The sequence below is a fragment of the Pinus tabuliformis genome, chromosome 7 (assembly GCF_031772625.1).
Source record: "Pinus tabuliformis cultivar Carrire ecotype Pingquan chromosome 7, CPIR1, whole genome shotgun sequence".
NCBI lineage: Eukaryota > Viridiplantae > Streptophyta > Pinopsida > Pinales > Pinaceae > Pinus > Pinus tabuliformis.
The window spans coordinates 1,624,131,726-1,624,147,237 of NC_142293.1; the positions used below are offsets into that span (position 1 = coordinate 1,624,131,726).

Genomic DNA, 15,512 nt, shown 5'->3' on the forward strand with positions numbered 1-15,512 from the left:
CGCAAGAGGAGCAAGAAGCTCAAAAGGTTGAGCTGGGGTTACCAATGAATTCTATGGCAGTACAACAACCCTAAGGTGAAGAGGGGGAGGACATGAGCCCCTTCTACTTCTATCAGAAGACCTCAATGGTTCAGTCAGAGATTGAGGGATGCTTAGGAGCATGTTGAGATTTTGAGTACATTTAGAGAAAGTAGTCCTTGAAAGAAGTTTCCAGACTATATGGCATTGATGAGAAACATTCTGGATTCCAAGCCTTCCAGTTTTCACAAGGTAGCAGGCTAACAGGTATGGCTGGATGCCATGGTGGAGTAGACTTCCATCATTAAGCATGATGTTTGGGACATAGTGCCAAGATTGGAGGGAAGGTTAGTAGTGAGTTCTAGATGGTTGTACAAGATCAAACATGTTATAGATGGCAACTCTGGTTATCACAATAATCGACAATGGGATCGAACTCTTGGTCAAACAAACTTGCAAGTAACTTGCAAAGCTAGATGGCCTCACAGTTAGCAGTATTGGCTACCATATCTTTTGCCTCTGGTAAGCCAAGTGCCATGGAAGTCTGCTTCCTACTGAACCATGGTATCATCGTTGAACCCAAGTTAAGGCAGCAGCTGGAGGGGCTCTTCATGTCACCATCTCCAATATATCTGAGACCATACTCCATTCTGCCCCTTAAGTATGTGAAAAATCGTTAATTCTTCTAATTGTTAATTCGATTTAAACAATTTACTTGTTGTGTGCTACGACAAATATTGAATTAAATACACTGCAACTTACACAGATAAAAACTGTGGAAACTAAATATAGCACAGGAGAGAAATAAACATCACACACATCTACACAGTTATTTGTGGACAAATGTCCCCGGAAAAACCCAATGCGGGAAAACTGGTGCAACAACTGAGCGTTTTATTATGTAGTAGTAATTCTGAGTACAATTCGTTGGATGCCCAACTGGCTATCTGATACAGAGAGAAATTGGACAAAACAAAATAGTGAGATGATCTCACCCTATCATTGGAAGATCCGCCTCTGATCTGCTGAAAGTGAGCCTCTGCGTCCCTTTTGCGTCAGCCTCTGCGCAAAACTGCGTCAACCCCACGCAATCCTTGCGTCACCTCTGTTGGGGACTGCGTTGCTCTTCCTTCTGACCTTTTGCTGGCTGGAAATTCTAGCTCCGAGCCTCCCAGTCTCACACCCCAACTCTCGACTTCTGAACTCGATTTCCCCAGCAGGAATTCAATCTCCCTTCAGGCTTTGCTCTGCCACTGCGTCAGCTCTGCGTGGCCCAGTGTCAGCCTCTCCGGATGTCGTTCTGCCCTCTTTGCCTTGTACTCTCCGGCCCAGGAAAACTCACCACCGGATAATATCCCTGTCCCTCACTGCAAAAGATCACTTCGAATTTCTCTCTTGGCCATTTCTGTGCTTCAGAAATTCGATCTTCTAATCTCCACTCGATGTATCTTCCAAATGCCCTTCAAGCCTCCTCTTATAATCCTTCTGTTGAGAACCAACGACCTAGATTAGATCCTAATCAATAGCTCATATTATTTTGGTTTGATCCTTGTCTTCTTCTAGAAGTTTCACCCACAGTTAGATTAATACGCTTTAATTATTTTAATTTCCTAAGTTTAGACTTAGGCACCCATTAAAAATAATTAATTATTTTAATAAAATCATCTCCGGATGGAATTTCCCAAAGTGATTTCTGTGTATTGGAGAATGCATTTGTCCAAGCCTCCTTGTAAATTTTGAGGCTTAGAGCACATTTGATGCTACTAGAAATCAACACTCCCTTTTAGCGAGGAATGTGCTCTTGTAATGCAACCCGCTGAAGCATCACCCTTCTCTGTAACATCTACCTCTGCGCTATTGATGTCTGACATCGTTGCCCACCAACTACTGCGCAAATGATACATCTATACTGCCACTGACACTGCCACTGCCACCACTGCATCCGCACTGCAACTCCCTCTCAAATTTTGCATCCGTGTTGCTGCTGGCCCTGCCACTGCCAGCACTGCATCTGCACTGCAACCTTCTCCAATTATTGCGGCTACTGCATCAACAACGGAAAAGCATCCAAAATTATTGAATTGGTGTTTAGCATGATGCATCTTGTTGCTGGAGTTCTGATTGCTGCTAGTCTCTGCGCTGACCCTTTGAAGCCTTTGCGCTGTTATTGATCTCTGCTCTGTGCCAACTGCATTGCTACCAACTCTAGCTCTACGCTGCTTAGTCTCTGGCGTTCCTAGCCACTACAGTTGTGACTCCGACACTCCTCTGCATCAACTGACTCAGTCCACATCTTGCTACTACTGATTTAGGCTCCCATAGCAAGGTATTGATCCAAGAGGTGGACTTCTCAAGGATCCTGCCCATCTGTAGTTCTTTCGACCTACAGTTCTATATCACCCCACCTCTGGGCGATCATGGCAAATTCCTCCTCCTCGATCTGTGCAGATGCAACCTTCGGATCATGCTTCTCGTCTTTGTCCTTCTTCTTAAGAGGACACTGTGTAGTGTAATGACCGAGTTTGCCACAACGGAAGCACTTGATCATCGAAATATATTTCTTCTTCTTTTGCTGCTCTTGCTGCCCCTCAGATGCAAGGGTTGCATTCTCATCCTCCTCCTTGGGCTTCGACCCATTGTTGTTGTTGCCATCAAGTTTGCACTTGACCAAGTCTCTCCTCATCTCTTGCTGAAGAGCGACCCACATTCTTTCCCAGTCTGGCAATATCTCTTTTCCCAGGATGCTCTAGACAAATACTTCCCACTCTTCTGAAACTGAATTTAGGGCCAACCTCACCATCTTGGTAGCTTGATGTGTTGACCCCACAACTGCCAACTCATCTCGGGTCTCTTGAAGCTTTGCAAGGAACAGATCAATGCGTTCCCCCTTCTACATCTGCGTGGATCTCATCTTTTGCTCCAAGTACATCTTTCGCTGCTCGGAAGATCCCTAATATAAAGTGGACAAGGCATCCCACATCTTCTTGGCAGTCCCTTTGCCTGAGATGTGACATACTACATGATCCTTCACTCCGTCGAGGATCATTCGCTTGGCCTTGGCATCTCTCCCTTGTACTTTTTTAGCAGATCTGGATCCGTGGGCTCAACTACCACACCGTCGATGTAGATCTTGAGAAAATGTTCATCCAGAAGGCATGACATCCTCACCTTCTAGATCACATAGTTGGATGCACCATCCAACCGATCCTGATCTCTCAACCCATTGGCTGCCATCTCTGCCAATCGAAAAAGTCGAATGACCTCCTCTCTCCTCTACACTGCTGCTGGGCTAGCCTACGCACTCCCTGCTGGAGTCAGTAGATCTGCTGCCCCTTGCTGTTGCTTAGCAAATGAGAATTCGAATTCCCTGGCTAGGAATTCTCTGAGGAAGAAATTCCATCAAGTGTCTCTCTCTTCCGCTGACACTATTTAGCGAGCAATTGCTACAAAATATCTGCGTCCCAGCTGAAGATCTGCTTTGTAAGGAAAAATACGCTGCTCCCTTCTGCCTCTGGAAAGCTTCGATCTGGAGATTGAATTTCTTTGTCGACTCACTCAGAGAAATCGATTTCTCCTCAAAACTTCGTCCTCCTTGGCCTTCGAACTGCGCTGCCTCTGGGGTTTTGAATTTTGCCTCTGCAGTAAGTTCGAAATCCTCTTCCTTTCTGCTTCTGAGCTCTTCTGCTTATGATCTGTGCTCTGATGCCATGTGAAAAATCGGTTACCCGATTCCTACTACAACAATTGATGTTAATTTTTCTAATTGTTAATTCGATTTAAACAATTTACTTGCTGTGTGCTACGAAAAATATCGAATTAAATACATTGCAGCCTACACAAATAAAAACCGCGGAAACTAAATATAGCACATGAGAGAATAAACATCACACACCTCTACACAATTATTTTTAGACAAATGTCCCCAGAAAAACCCAATGTGGGAAAACCGGTGCAGCAACTGAGGGTTTTATTATGCAATAATAATTCCGAGTACAATTCGTTGGATGCCCAACTGGCTATCCGATACAGAGAGAAATTGGACAAAACGAAATAGTGAGATGATCTCACCCTGTCATTGGAAGATTTGGCTTTGATCCGTTGGAAGAGAGCCTTTGCGTCCCTTCTGCGTCAACCTCTGCGCAAAACTGCGTCGACCCCACGCAGTCTTTGCGTCACCTCTGCTAGGGACAGCGCTGCTCTTCCTTTTGACCTTCTGCTGGCTGGAAACTTCAGCTCTCAGCCTCTCGGTCTCACACCCCGGCTTCTGAACTCAATTTCCTCAACAAGAATTCGATCTCCCTTCAGGCTTTGCGCTGCCACTGCATCAGCTTTGTGTGGCCAAGTGTCAGCCTCTTTGGACGTCGTTTGTGCCCTCTCTGCCTTGTACTCTCTGGCCCAGGAAAACTCCCCACTGGATACTATCCCTGCCCCTCACTGCAAAGTATCACTTTGAATTTCTCTCCCGGCAACTGCTATGCTTCAGAAATTCGATTTTTTGATCTCCACTCAATGTATCTTCCAAATGCCCCTGAAGGCTCCTCTTATAATCCTTTTGTTGAGAACCAACGACCTAGATTAGATCCTAATCAATGGCTTAGATCATTTTGGCTTGATCCTCATCTTCTTCTAGAAGTTTCACCGACAGTTAGATTAATACCCTTTAATTATTTTAATTTCCTAAGTTTAGACTTAGGTACCCATTAAAAAAAATTAATTATTTTAATAAAACTGTCTCCGGGTGGAATTTCCCGAAACGATTTCTGGCTTATGGAGAATGCACGTGTGCAAGCCTCCCTGCAAATTTTGAGGCTTAGATCACATCCAATGCTACCAGAAATTAACAAAATATGCACTTGTTTTGTTGCTACCCAATGCTTCTCCCTCAAGTTCACCATGAATAATCTGTACAGTTTGTACAGCCAGGCTGTACATGCCTACAGCAGTGATTTTGCTCAATTCAAGGTTTTTTGGTTATCTTTGCAGTGCTGTTTTTGGGCAGCGTGTGGATGTTTTGTTGTAAGCTTTTCGAAGGAATGAAAAGCTGATTTGAAGTAATAATTATCTCTGAGTGTGTGAAATTAATTTTTATGCTTCCACTATTTAATTTAGCTATTGTATGATTGATGCTATGGTCTGAAATTTAATTTCAGCACTAATTAAAGTCCTATGATCTACTTGTTTGATTGAGATTGTAAGGTCATTAGTCATCCAGGGCTTGAAATTTTCACTCACTCGAGCAAAGGAATAAATATATTCACTTCAATGAGATGATTTTACAAATGAGGGAGGTGGTGTATTTATCCCACTCCATGAGGGTTATGGCACTAACCCTAAATGAGGAGACTTGGTTGGCTTTAACATAAAACACATAAGGTGGGTTTAACTACCTAATGGCCTCAAGTACCCAAATGGTAGGTTGGAATGTGGCCACAAGTGAAGAATACACATATTCTCAACATGAAATTGTTAATGGTTTGCGTTTCTGTTTTGTGGCTGGATTAACCATGGAAGGAGACATGCCAACTTTCTTTATACCATGGTTACCATCACGTGGATGCTTAAGCTATCCTTCACAGAATCTTTCTTGATATTGTTTATCATACTTGTCATTGTCCCGTGGTTTATAGTCTTGGGCATTTTCTTATGGTCATTAGGATGAAATTCATGGAAAGCTGCTTCTTGTAGGTTGGTTGAATTTCTGCTTGTGAACATGTCTGACTTTTGGGAATTGATTGGATTGTGTGTTTATAAAGGAATTCGTTGTCATCTCTATCAGCTCTTCCTAATTATTACTCTTGTTTATTCTGTTGTTCTCTGTATAAGTGAGAATTTATTGTTGTGCTTATTTTGAACTCTTCCGATGTTCATTGCAAGTCTTGGAGGGTTTATCTTGTTGCATGTTGAATTTAAAACTCACAATTACCACAGTTCAGAGTTTTCATCATTTCATGGGATGTGCATCTATAACAACAATCAATATTGATAGAGTTTTGTTTTAAAGTAGTCTGAATATTATTAGCACAATGAAATCCTATGCCTTACTAACATTGCATTTATTGAAATTACAATCATGAACTGATATGCCCGTTAAACTGAGGCTTCACCAACTGTTGTTGCAGCTACTCAGTTGAGGACACTGGTGGAGTTAATTGTATAACCTGGACACCAGATAATTGTGCATTCGCTGTAGGGTGGAAACTCAGGGGACTTACAGTCTGGTCCACATCAGGCTGTCGTTTGATGTGCACTATTCGTCAAATTGGCATAAGCTCTGCTTCATCTCCAATGCTAAAATTAGGCCAGGAATATAAATGTGAACCTATGGTTGGTGGTGTGGCTTGCATGGGATGGGATGAATATGGATATCGACTGTATGCAGTTGAACAAAGGACTGCAGAGAGGGTTCTTGCATTTCCTTTTGGCAAATGTTGTCTTAACAGAGGCATTTCAGGTGCCACACATAAGCGGCAAGTGATTTATGCTGAAGACCGTGTGCTTATTGTGCAGTCAGATGATAATGATGAACTAAAAATTCAACATCTTGTTCTTCCAGTTAAGTAGTCTCCATGCATCTCTTTTTCATGTCTTCTTTCTGGTTTCTGTTTGAGGCATTCATTATTGTATTGGAGGTACTTGTTTTGAATGAAAGAATAATGGTTGACAGGCTTATAGAGATTTTTTGTTTTTTCAACAGGCATCATATATTTCTCAGAACTGGCCAGTGTTACATGTAGCAGCTAGCCAAGATGGAATGTACTTGGCAATTGCTGGTCGTCAAGGGTTGATCCTGTATGACTTGCGCTCAAAAAAATGGCGTGTGTTTGGGGACGTTACCCAAGAGCAGAAAATTCACTGTGTAGGCTTGTTATGGCTTGGAAAAATAGTAGTCATCTGCAACCTCAATGATTCTTCTGACGTGTGAGTGCTTGACCTCAATAGTTATGTTTAACGCTATGTCTGTCTCAAGATATTTAACAAAAGAATATCATCGTTTTTATGCCTCAATTGAAATCATAAGTTATTGGAAGGCCAATTTGATGTTTGTTCTATTTATCTTTTACAATGTTTCTCTGGAACAAAATCAGTTCCTGTGTACATCGTTAATAACGCTTGAATATTCTGATTGTGGAATGGCTACATAGCAATTCTACCTTTGTCACTCTTCTGTGGCTGTTCTTTCTAGGCTAACCCCTTTAGGTTTTGATATTCAATCTTAAGATATAACATATATTTATGAAAATTCCCAGGTGGCCATTAAGATGAAATGCATTTTTTCCAAGTTTCATATTGTTGAAAAATCAATGCTAGTAGAATTAGGGTTAGATTTCTCTTTTCCTGATAATTACTTGCGAATTATGTTGGCTTCTTTTACTTATTTCTTATATTATCTTTCATCAAGCAATTACCAAACTATGTGTGTATGAAGATCACAAAAACACATGACACAAGATGTAGGCACTCTGCCAGGGCAAAACCCAGTCAAAATCTCTTCCTTCAATAGTTTTCTTGAGACTCTTCAACCTAGACACAGACCTCCTCCAACCACCAAGTCAGCCTCCTCTTCCAGCAACTTTGACCCAGAATTTCGACCTTGAAGCAGCAGCACTTTGACCCAGCAGATGGCAGCAGCAGCAACTTCGACTATACAAGAAAAACTTTGATCTCCCAAAGAAACCCAAAACTTTGATTTTCTCTTTTCCTTCCTCTTTCTCCAACTTCGCACTTCTTCCAGCCTCCTCTTCCTTCTTCGCACTTTTCCAGCTCTTTCTTCTGGATATCGAACTTGTGAGTGAGTGAGAGCTCCAAATGAATTCAATCTCCTTGTATATATAGGCTTGAGGTGAGCTTGAATTTCGCTGTTTGTGGTGTGGAGGTGTCAAATACCTAATTTGACTCAATAATAAATCTTTTTACATGATTCAAAAGCCCAAGAAGGGTCTCTTTAAATGGACAATGACTTTAATGACTCAGAATAAAGCCTAGAAGTCTTCAATGGGGACTTTGACCTAAAACATGATGACCCAAGGATGAAACCCATGCTTTAATAAGTCATTGTGATAATAATAAAAAATTTCTTTTTAATTCTTTTGACAAGTACATTAAATAATGCCTCAAATACATTTATGAAGACCGAACCTAGTTACATTTTTCAACATATACAACAAACATAGTGACGATCATTCAACTGTTTACCTTTTTAGGGCTACTCTTTCAGGTAGGTTGTTTGAAGTTCCTGCCGATGCTTTTTTCTTTAGATTCCATTTGTTTACCTCAAAAAATATGATGTTTGATAGCTTACTCTTAAGAATCCCTAAAATTAAAGCAAATGCTGGCTTAAATAGATTTTCTGCGGACATCCCTTGGCTATTTTATAGCACATCCTATATTTATGTTTAATTAATTTTTCTTAAATGGACCCAGGCCTGTCAACTATGATCTTGACACATTGTGTTTGTCTTGCAGCATCAATTAGAAAAACATTATTGTTGCTTATGAAGGAATATGGAAGTGATGAAATTCGGTTAAGTTTTGTCAATGCAGGCTGTCAAAAATATCCTTGTTTTAGAATGCTTTGCTCTAGGCATCTCTTTCCATTTGTCCCCAGTCTGAGGTGTTTTTGTTGAAAGAAAGAGATGTGAAAACAATAGGAAAGGATGGCATGAGTGTCAAACCTGCATATGATAAATCTTAATACATTAGTGAGGTTTGTAAACAACAGTTTTGTTTTGTGGTCAAGATCAGCTTTGAAACATCAAACTGTGGTACAATAAAGTTATAAACTATAAAGGGTAAAGAAAGCAAATAAAAGAAGTTATAATTAGTTCTTGCTGACATTTTCAAATGAAAAATCTCCCAGATGCTAACCATTTTGAGGCATTGTAGCATGGGTTGGCATACCAAAGGGTCAGATTCCTTCTACATGTATCAGGTATTCTATCTATGCATTGGAGTACTCATGACCATGCCAATGTTGCAAACATCGTTTTGTTGAAAATATCGCCAAGGGTCCGGAAAACAACTTATTGGTAACATCAGGCAAAATATCAGCATAATAAAAAAAAAGTTTCTTGTTTTTTTTTTTTTGCCAAATTTTTAAATATCTAAAGCAACAACAATATCAAATCAATACATTGCCACATAAATACGAAAATAAAACCGGTATATAAGATGTATAAGATGCTCAGTGATACATCACACATCGATTGTGAATCATGTCCCAAGTGCCGACTCCCGAGTCTCAAAATATCATTAAAGATATAATAAATGTAACTCGTCATCACGAGTCATCTACAATGAAATCAGATAAATAAACAAGCGTTTCCCTTTGCCCATTTTATGGGCAAAGGTAATGGCTCTAGTGGTGGCTTTTCCTCTAGTGGAAGGCAGCCTTAGGGTTGGCGTTGGGCTTTCATGTCCTCTATAAGGAGGCTGTGAAAGTAGACTATGGCATCCTCTGCTTGTGCTACTGTAAATCCAATTCGCCATGCTTGAGTTCATGAAAGTGGTGGCACACTTCTAGTGTAAATGTCACCTCCTATAAAGGTGTTTTCTCTGGAATACCCTCTACTAAACTCTCCTTCTCTATCTCCTCCTATGCCTCCTCTTGTAACCAATCAAGGGCTGATTGCATGATAGGCTTGTCGGTTTCAACTCTCCATGTAGTTGTGGTGTCAATTCCATTCATGATTCAATGTGACAGCCTCCACATCAGGGGTTTTAGAAAGCTAGCTCACCCACAATCAGAGATTGTAGTAGACATAGACTATTTCATTGAAGCGCCAGGATTCCAATTTGTATGGGGGTCATAAATTATAAATTAATAAATTATAATACTTAATTTAGATGGTGATGCGGCATAAAATTCTAATTTAGAGAATTGAAAATTTAATTTGAAATTTTTAACTTGTTTCACTTGGTGTGTATTTTTTCGATTACACTCTAGTTGCACTCACATCTTGATGAGCTACATGTTTGGTTAAACACTCAAATGGTAAGTTTTTGTAAATTGGGTATTCTTGAGCCATAACCTATCCACCATGCATCTACGACAAATAAGGGAAACATAAGAAAATACATTGAAATTTGAAAGAAAGGAAGAAGAGACATTGGAATTTGAAACAAAAAATGAAGCTTACCTCGCATTTTAGTCTTCCTATCTTGAACAACCATGTCAAAGCCAAATGTTCCATCGACCATCCTATATATTTTTATTTCTTTAGAAATATCTGCATGTTTTTGTAGAATTGGCACCATTCTTCGAAGTTTGAACACATGTGAAGAACAATGTTGCAATCATAGGCATTGAGATAAAATCAGTGAGGGTTTGAAAAATGAAAACATCGTAAAAATCTGGAAAAAATTTGTAAAAGTTGGCAAACATTAGCAAAATTAAAAAAATACAAAAATATTCTTTTTTTTTTCAAAATTTTCAACATCTAGAGCATCCACAACATATATTAATAAAAATTATATATTACATCATGACTCAGGTACAATTATGAAGACCGATACTAGTTACATCCTTCAACAACTTCAATATTCTGCGAACTCTAGCTTGTCCTAGCACCACCGTGCCACCTTGAAGTATTTTTAGGTTCCAACCTGAGGGAAACTTCACTCTCTTGCCTTGCACCCTTAAAAATTTAATAAAAATAATTTTGGGCTCCCGTACCAGGGACAATGACCCCCTTACAATGATATTCAATGAAACCCCTTACTGCTGCTGTATGCTATAGACGGGGTTGCGGGGGCGCGATGCGCCCCTCGAATCTGCTCCCGGAGTGCACTCCTCTTAGGAGCGGTTTGGGAGTGACCTCGGGAGCGCGTTCCCTTAAAATTATTTTGCTCCCTGATTTTTTGGGAGCGAACAAGGGAGCGGTCGCTCTCGTTTGCTCCCAGAGCGAATTTTTTTAGGTGGGAGTGGTCGAGGGAGATCACTCCCCGACCGCTCCCACCTAAAAAGAGTCGCTACCCATGGGAAAAAAAGACGTGGTTGCATGGGGGATATTTTGGAGGGAGGGGAGGGGAAAAAGGAATAAAAACCCTCCTCCCTTCCCATAATTCATCATTTGCATATGAGAGAGCAAGGAGAGGGCTTTCGGAATTGGAGCAAGAGTCGAGGAGGAAGATTGAGAGGGTTGCTTGGGATCTTGAGGAGCTTGTAAGCGAGATTGGAGCTTGGGATTGAAGGCCAAAGAGGTAGGATCTAGACTCTAATATATTATTTGTGTTTTTTATATGTTCATTGTTAAATGAAAATGTTGTCTTCTCTCTTTTAAGTTTCCCATTCCCATTCCTCCATTTTATTGCAGGCAAGAAACTATAACTCCCAAAAGTTCAAAAAATCAAAACTTCAAACATCATGGCTATATGGCTTGGCATTCTCTTGTTGTTGGTTCCTTTTTTTGTTATCATGATGTTGGAGAGTAGGAGGACGGTTGATCATGATGAAGAGGATGAAGAAGTGGGTAGTGGTGGGTTTGAAAATCCTGGAGAGGAGGAGGAGGAGGAGGAGAGTGGAGACGATGATGACACAAAAACCAAATCAGACCAAACCCCATGTGGAAATATGTTTCTAGGCCTGAAGAAGGGAAAGGGGGGGGAACCACTAAATTTACATGCCTCTATTGCAGAAAGACATACAAAGGTTCATACACTCGTGCCAGAAAACATGTCTGTGGGAAAATCCCGTGGGATGGAAATAAACAAATAAGAATCAAAACTTGTGGAAGTGTGTTACAACAACAAAGAGCTAAATACACAAGGGAAGAGGAGGAAGCCTAATACAAATCTAAAAGATCAAAGGGTGACTTTGAACATGACACTACTATCCCACATTCACATAGAGTAAGAACTCCATCAACATCCTCCCATCGCAGTGGATATGGAGGCATAGGAATAAACATCCCTTTAAGGCATAGAACCATATCAGATTTCCTTGACGAAGGGTGTAAGAATGATGTGGATTCAAAAATTTACTGGTTTCTCTATGCATGTGGGATACCATTCAATGTTCTTTGCTCACCTTGGCATGGAATGGTTTCCTACATTAATGATTCCCCCAAAGAATACAAGAGCCCTGGGTATGACAAGTCTAGAACTGTGGGACTTGATCATGAAAGAGCAAAAATATCACATGCTTTGGGTAAAATGACAAGTTCTTGGAATGACCATGGGGTATCCATTGTATTTGATGGTTGGACAAATGTAAAAGGCAAGCCATTGATAAGTGTTCTTGCTGTGTCTACTAGTGGTGCAGTCTTCCTTTCAGCATATGATTACTCAGAAAAGTTCAAGACTGCCATCAACATTGCAGAACCATTACTTCAAACAATTGAAAGAATTGGGCCATACAATGTCATCCAAGTCATCACTGATAATGCTTCTAATTGTAAGGCAGCGAAAGCAATTATTGAGGATAAATACCCCAACATATTTTGGTCTGGGTGTTTGGTTCACACAATGAACCTTTTGATGCATGATATTATTAAGAACAAACACCCTCAATACAAATGGATTGGTGATTTGTACAAGAGAGGCAAGAGAATGATAAAATTTATTACCAATCATAGCAATACCCATGGGATTTTCCGCAGTCACTCAAGTTTGGAGCTGTTGAAGATTGCGAAGACTAGATTTGCTAGCTATTACCTCACCTTCAGGCGCCTTTTGAAGGTAAGAGAGTCATTGGCTAGCATGGTATCAAGTCAACACTGGCAAGTATTAAAGGACAGGGCTCCAACCACAGTTGACAAACAAGGTTTTGAAGAGGTGGAGACCACCGCTCTTGATGGTCTGTTTTGGGCACGTGTGAGGGTAGTTTTGCAATTCACCAAGCCCATTTATAACATGATTTGTTTTGCAGATACAAATCAAACTGTGATTGGGAAGGTGTATGAGCAGATGGATAACATGTTGGGGCAAATAAAAGATATTGTTCAGGAAAAAGATCCCAACTTGTATGATATTATTCACAAATTTGTGTGCACAGTGGAATAAACTTAATGTTCCACTACATTCCTTGGTGTATATCCTTAAACCAAAATACTATTCTCCATCTTGGTTGGGCAAACCTGCACCTGGGGGTGGGGTTAGGGCCAAACCCCCGACAAATCCAGAGGTACAAGAGAGATATATGAAAGCATTAGAGAAGTTGGTCCCTGACAGGGAGGAGTGTGCTAATCTGCGACTTGAATTAGGCAGATACTTCACTAGCACTAGAGTGTTTGGTTCTTTGCATGCAATGGAAGATAGGGACAAATTTGATGTTATCACATGGTGGGACGCGTATGGCGGCCAGGGACTTTTGCCAAAATTGGCAAAAAAGTCCTTTCACAGGTTGTAAATACTTCTTTTGCAGAGAGGTGTTGGAGCACCTATAGCTTCATCCATAATGTGAGAAGAAACAGACTCAATGAATATCGAGCAGAAAGCTTGGTTTATGTGCACTACAACTTGATGTTGTTGAGTCATTATTGTGATCAGGCTCGAGATGATACGTCATATACAACTTGGGACATCAACCCAGAGGAAGATAATTTGGAGGATGGTGCTCTACATCTGGAAGAGTTGGAAATAGAAGTTTTGAAAGATAATGAAGAAGCAACCACAACAATGCCACCCGCATTGTCTAGTAGCAGTGCTCAAGTTGGAACATCTTTGCCTTTGCTGCCACCACCTCCATCTACATCTGCATTCTCACGTGGAGATCATGTGCCTTCTGGTTTTGGTCGCCTGACTATGCTGGAGGAGACTCCTAGTAGACCATCACAACCTTCTTAGAAATTAGACATTTCTCATGGCAAGAGGCCCAAGCATTGGCAGTAGATAATAGAGTTACTTGTCCTTTCTAGTTTCTAGTAGTTTTTATAACTGTTGACTCTTTCATATTTATTATGATATTTTTTGTAAACAATATATGACAATTTAAGTTTGAAGTTGGCAATTATAATTGATTGGTAATGAATTATGAATATGTTATATGATGCTTCATGAAATTGAAAGTTGAAACATTTCATTTCATGTTATATATTCTTTGTTATCGTTTGGTTACTTGGCAATGGTAATGGTTACAAGTACAAGTTTCAACTTTAGTGATCAATGATGATAAATGTTATATATTGAATTTTGAAAGCTTGAAACTTTAAGATTGATGAATCATGAGACTCAATATGTTGTATGTTACTAACTTGTGGACGTGGTTGATGAAAATTATAACTTCTAGATGATTGATGTTATATGGTTCTAACTTGTGGACGTGGTTGATTAAGATTATAAATTCTAGATGATTGATGTTATATGGTTCAACCATGTTTTTATGCCTTTTATATCTAATTCATCATTCTACATGCTTTTGTTGACATATATGCATCAAAATATATAAAAATATATGTTATCTAAAAGTTCGCTCTCGATTCGCTCCTGAACTGGGATATTTTGAAAATGTCTCTCCCTGTTCCCGCTTCCACTTCTGCTCCCCGTTTCCACTCCCGCTCCCAAGTAACCTTGGCCCTAGATGCTAAAAACTACTTCAACTGCCAAACTTCAGAACTGTTCCTTGTATAGCTCAATGATACTTGTACAGACTTTATGAAATCTAACTTTCAATTCATAATATAGTACAGTGTAACATAATGACAGGTCATACCTCTGATTGCAATACTTGGTGATGCCTTCAATCAACAACCTTCACCTCTGCTTCAGATATTGCCTTGAAGATGCCTCAAAAGTCTATTGTCCAATTCTTGCCTTAACAATGGCTTGATCATAAACAGAACAATTTACAAAACATACCTCAAGTAGGCTGATGACAAGTGTGCCACTGACTGCTTGAGTGTTCTGCCCTGAAGATGCTCCTATTTAGCACTTAATCGCAGTTAAAATTTGCCTCTGAAAGGTTACCCTTCTTCACTCAAGGATTGACCCAAGACACCCCTCAATCACTGTAGCTCTGTGCACACCCTTCTGCTTGATTGAACTGGTACTAAAAGTCTTGGAACTCTTCAACTTTGGCTACAAAATCAAGGCTTTAACAGAATTTGAATTTTGTTCTTACACAGTCCACAAGTAATAAGACTTCCTTGTTACTAGAACAGACTTGAATTCACTAATGATCCAGCCCTAGTTTGGGTCACAAATTGCCCAGAATTCTTCCCTTATATAGAGCTCTGGCTTAGCCCGAGTTGATCTCAAAAGTAGGCCAGAATTCTCCACAAAGTTAGTCTCAAAAGGATGCCGAAATCTGCCACAGAACAGGCCTTAAGAGGGATGATATAGGTCTCAAAAGGATGCCCAAGCAAGCTACAGGAAAGCTTTAGATTAGGGCCAAAAGTGCCTCAGACTAACCTTTAAAGTGAACTCAACTTGCTTCAGGTCAATGAGTAAATGACATAGCAACTTTACTTGGTTTCCATAGAGATCTGAAAGCATCCAAAAATTAGGCCTCAGGCATGCGAATGTTAGCCTCAGAGGGATGAAAAACTTACTTGAGAACA

At 40.2% G+C, this 15,512-nt stretch overlaps 1 protein-coding gene across 1 annotated transcript in view; it reads left to right on the top strand.

Moving 5' to 3' along the window:
- Positions 1–15,512, top strand: part of LOC149254455 (uncharacterized) — a 352,448-nt gene that overhangs the window by 66,018 nt on the left and 270,918 nt on the right. The window contains 2 exon segments of the mRNA XM_089460161.1: positions 6,138–6,570; positions 6,713–6,936. Of these exon segments, the coding sequence (XP_089316287.1) occupies positions 6,138–6,570; positions 6,713–6,936 (657 nt within the window).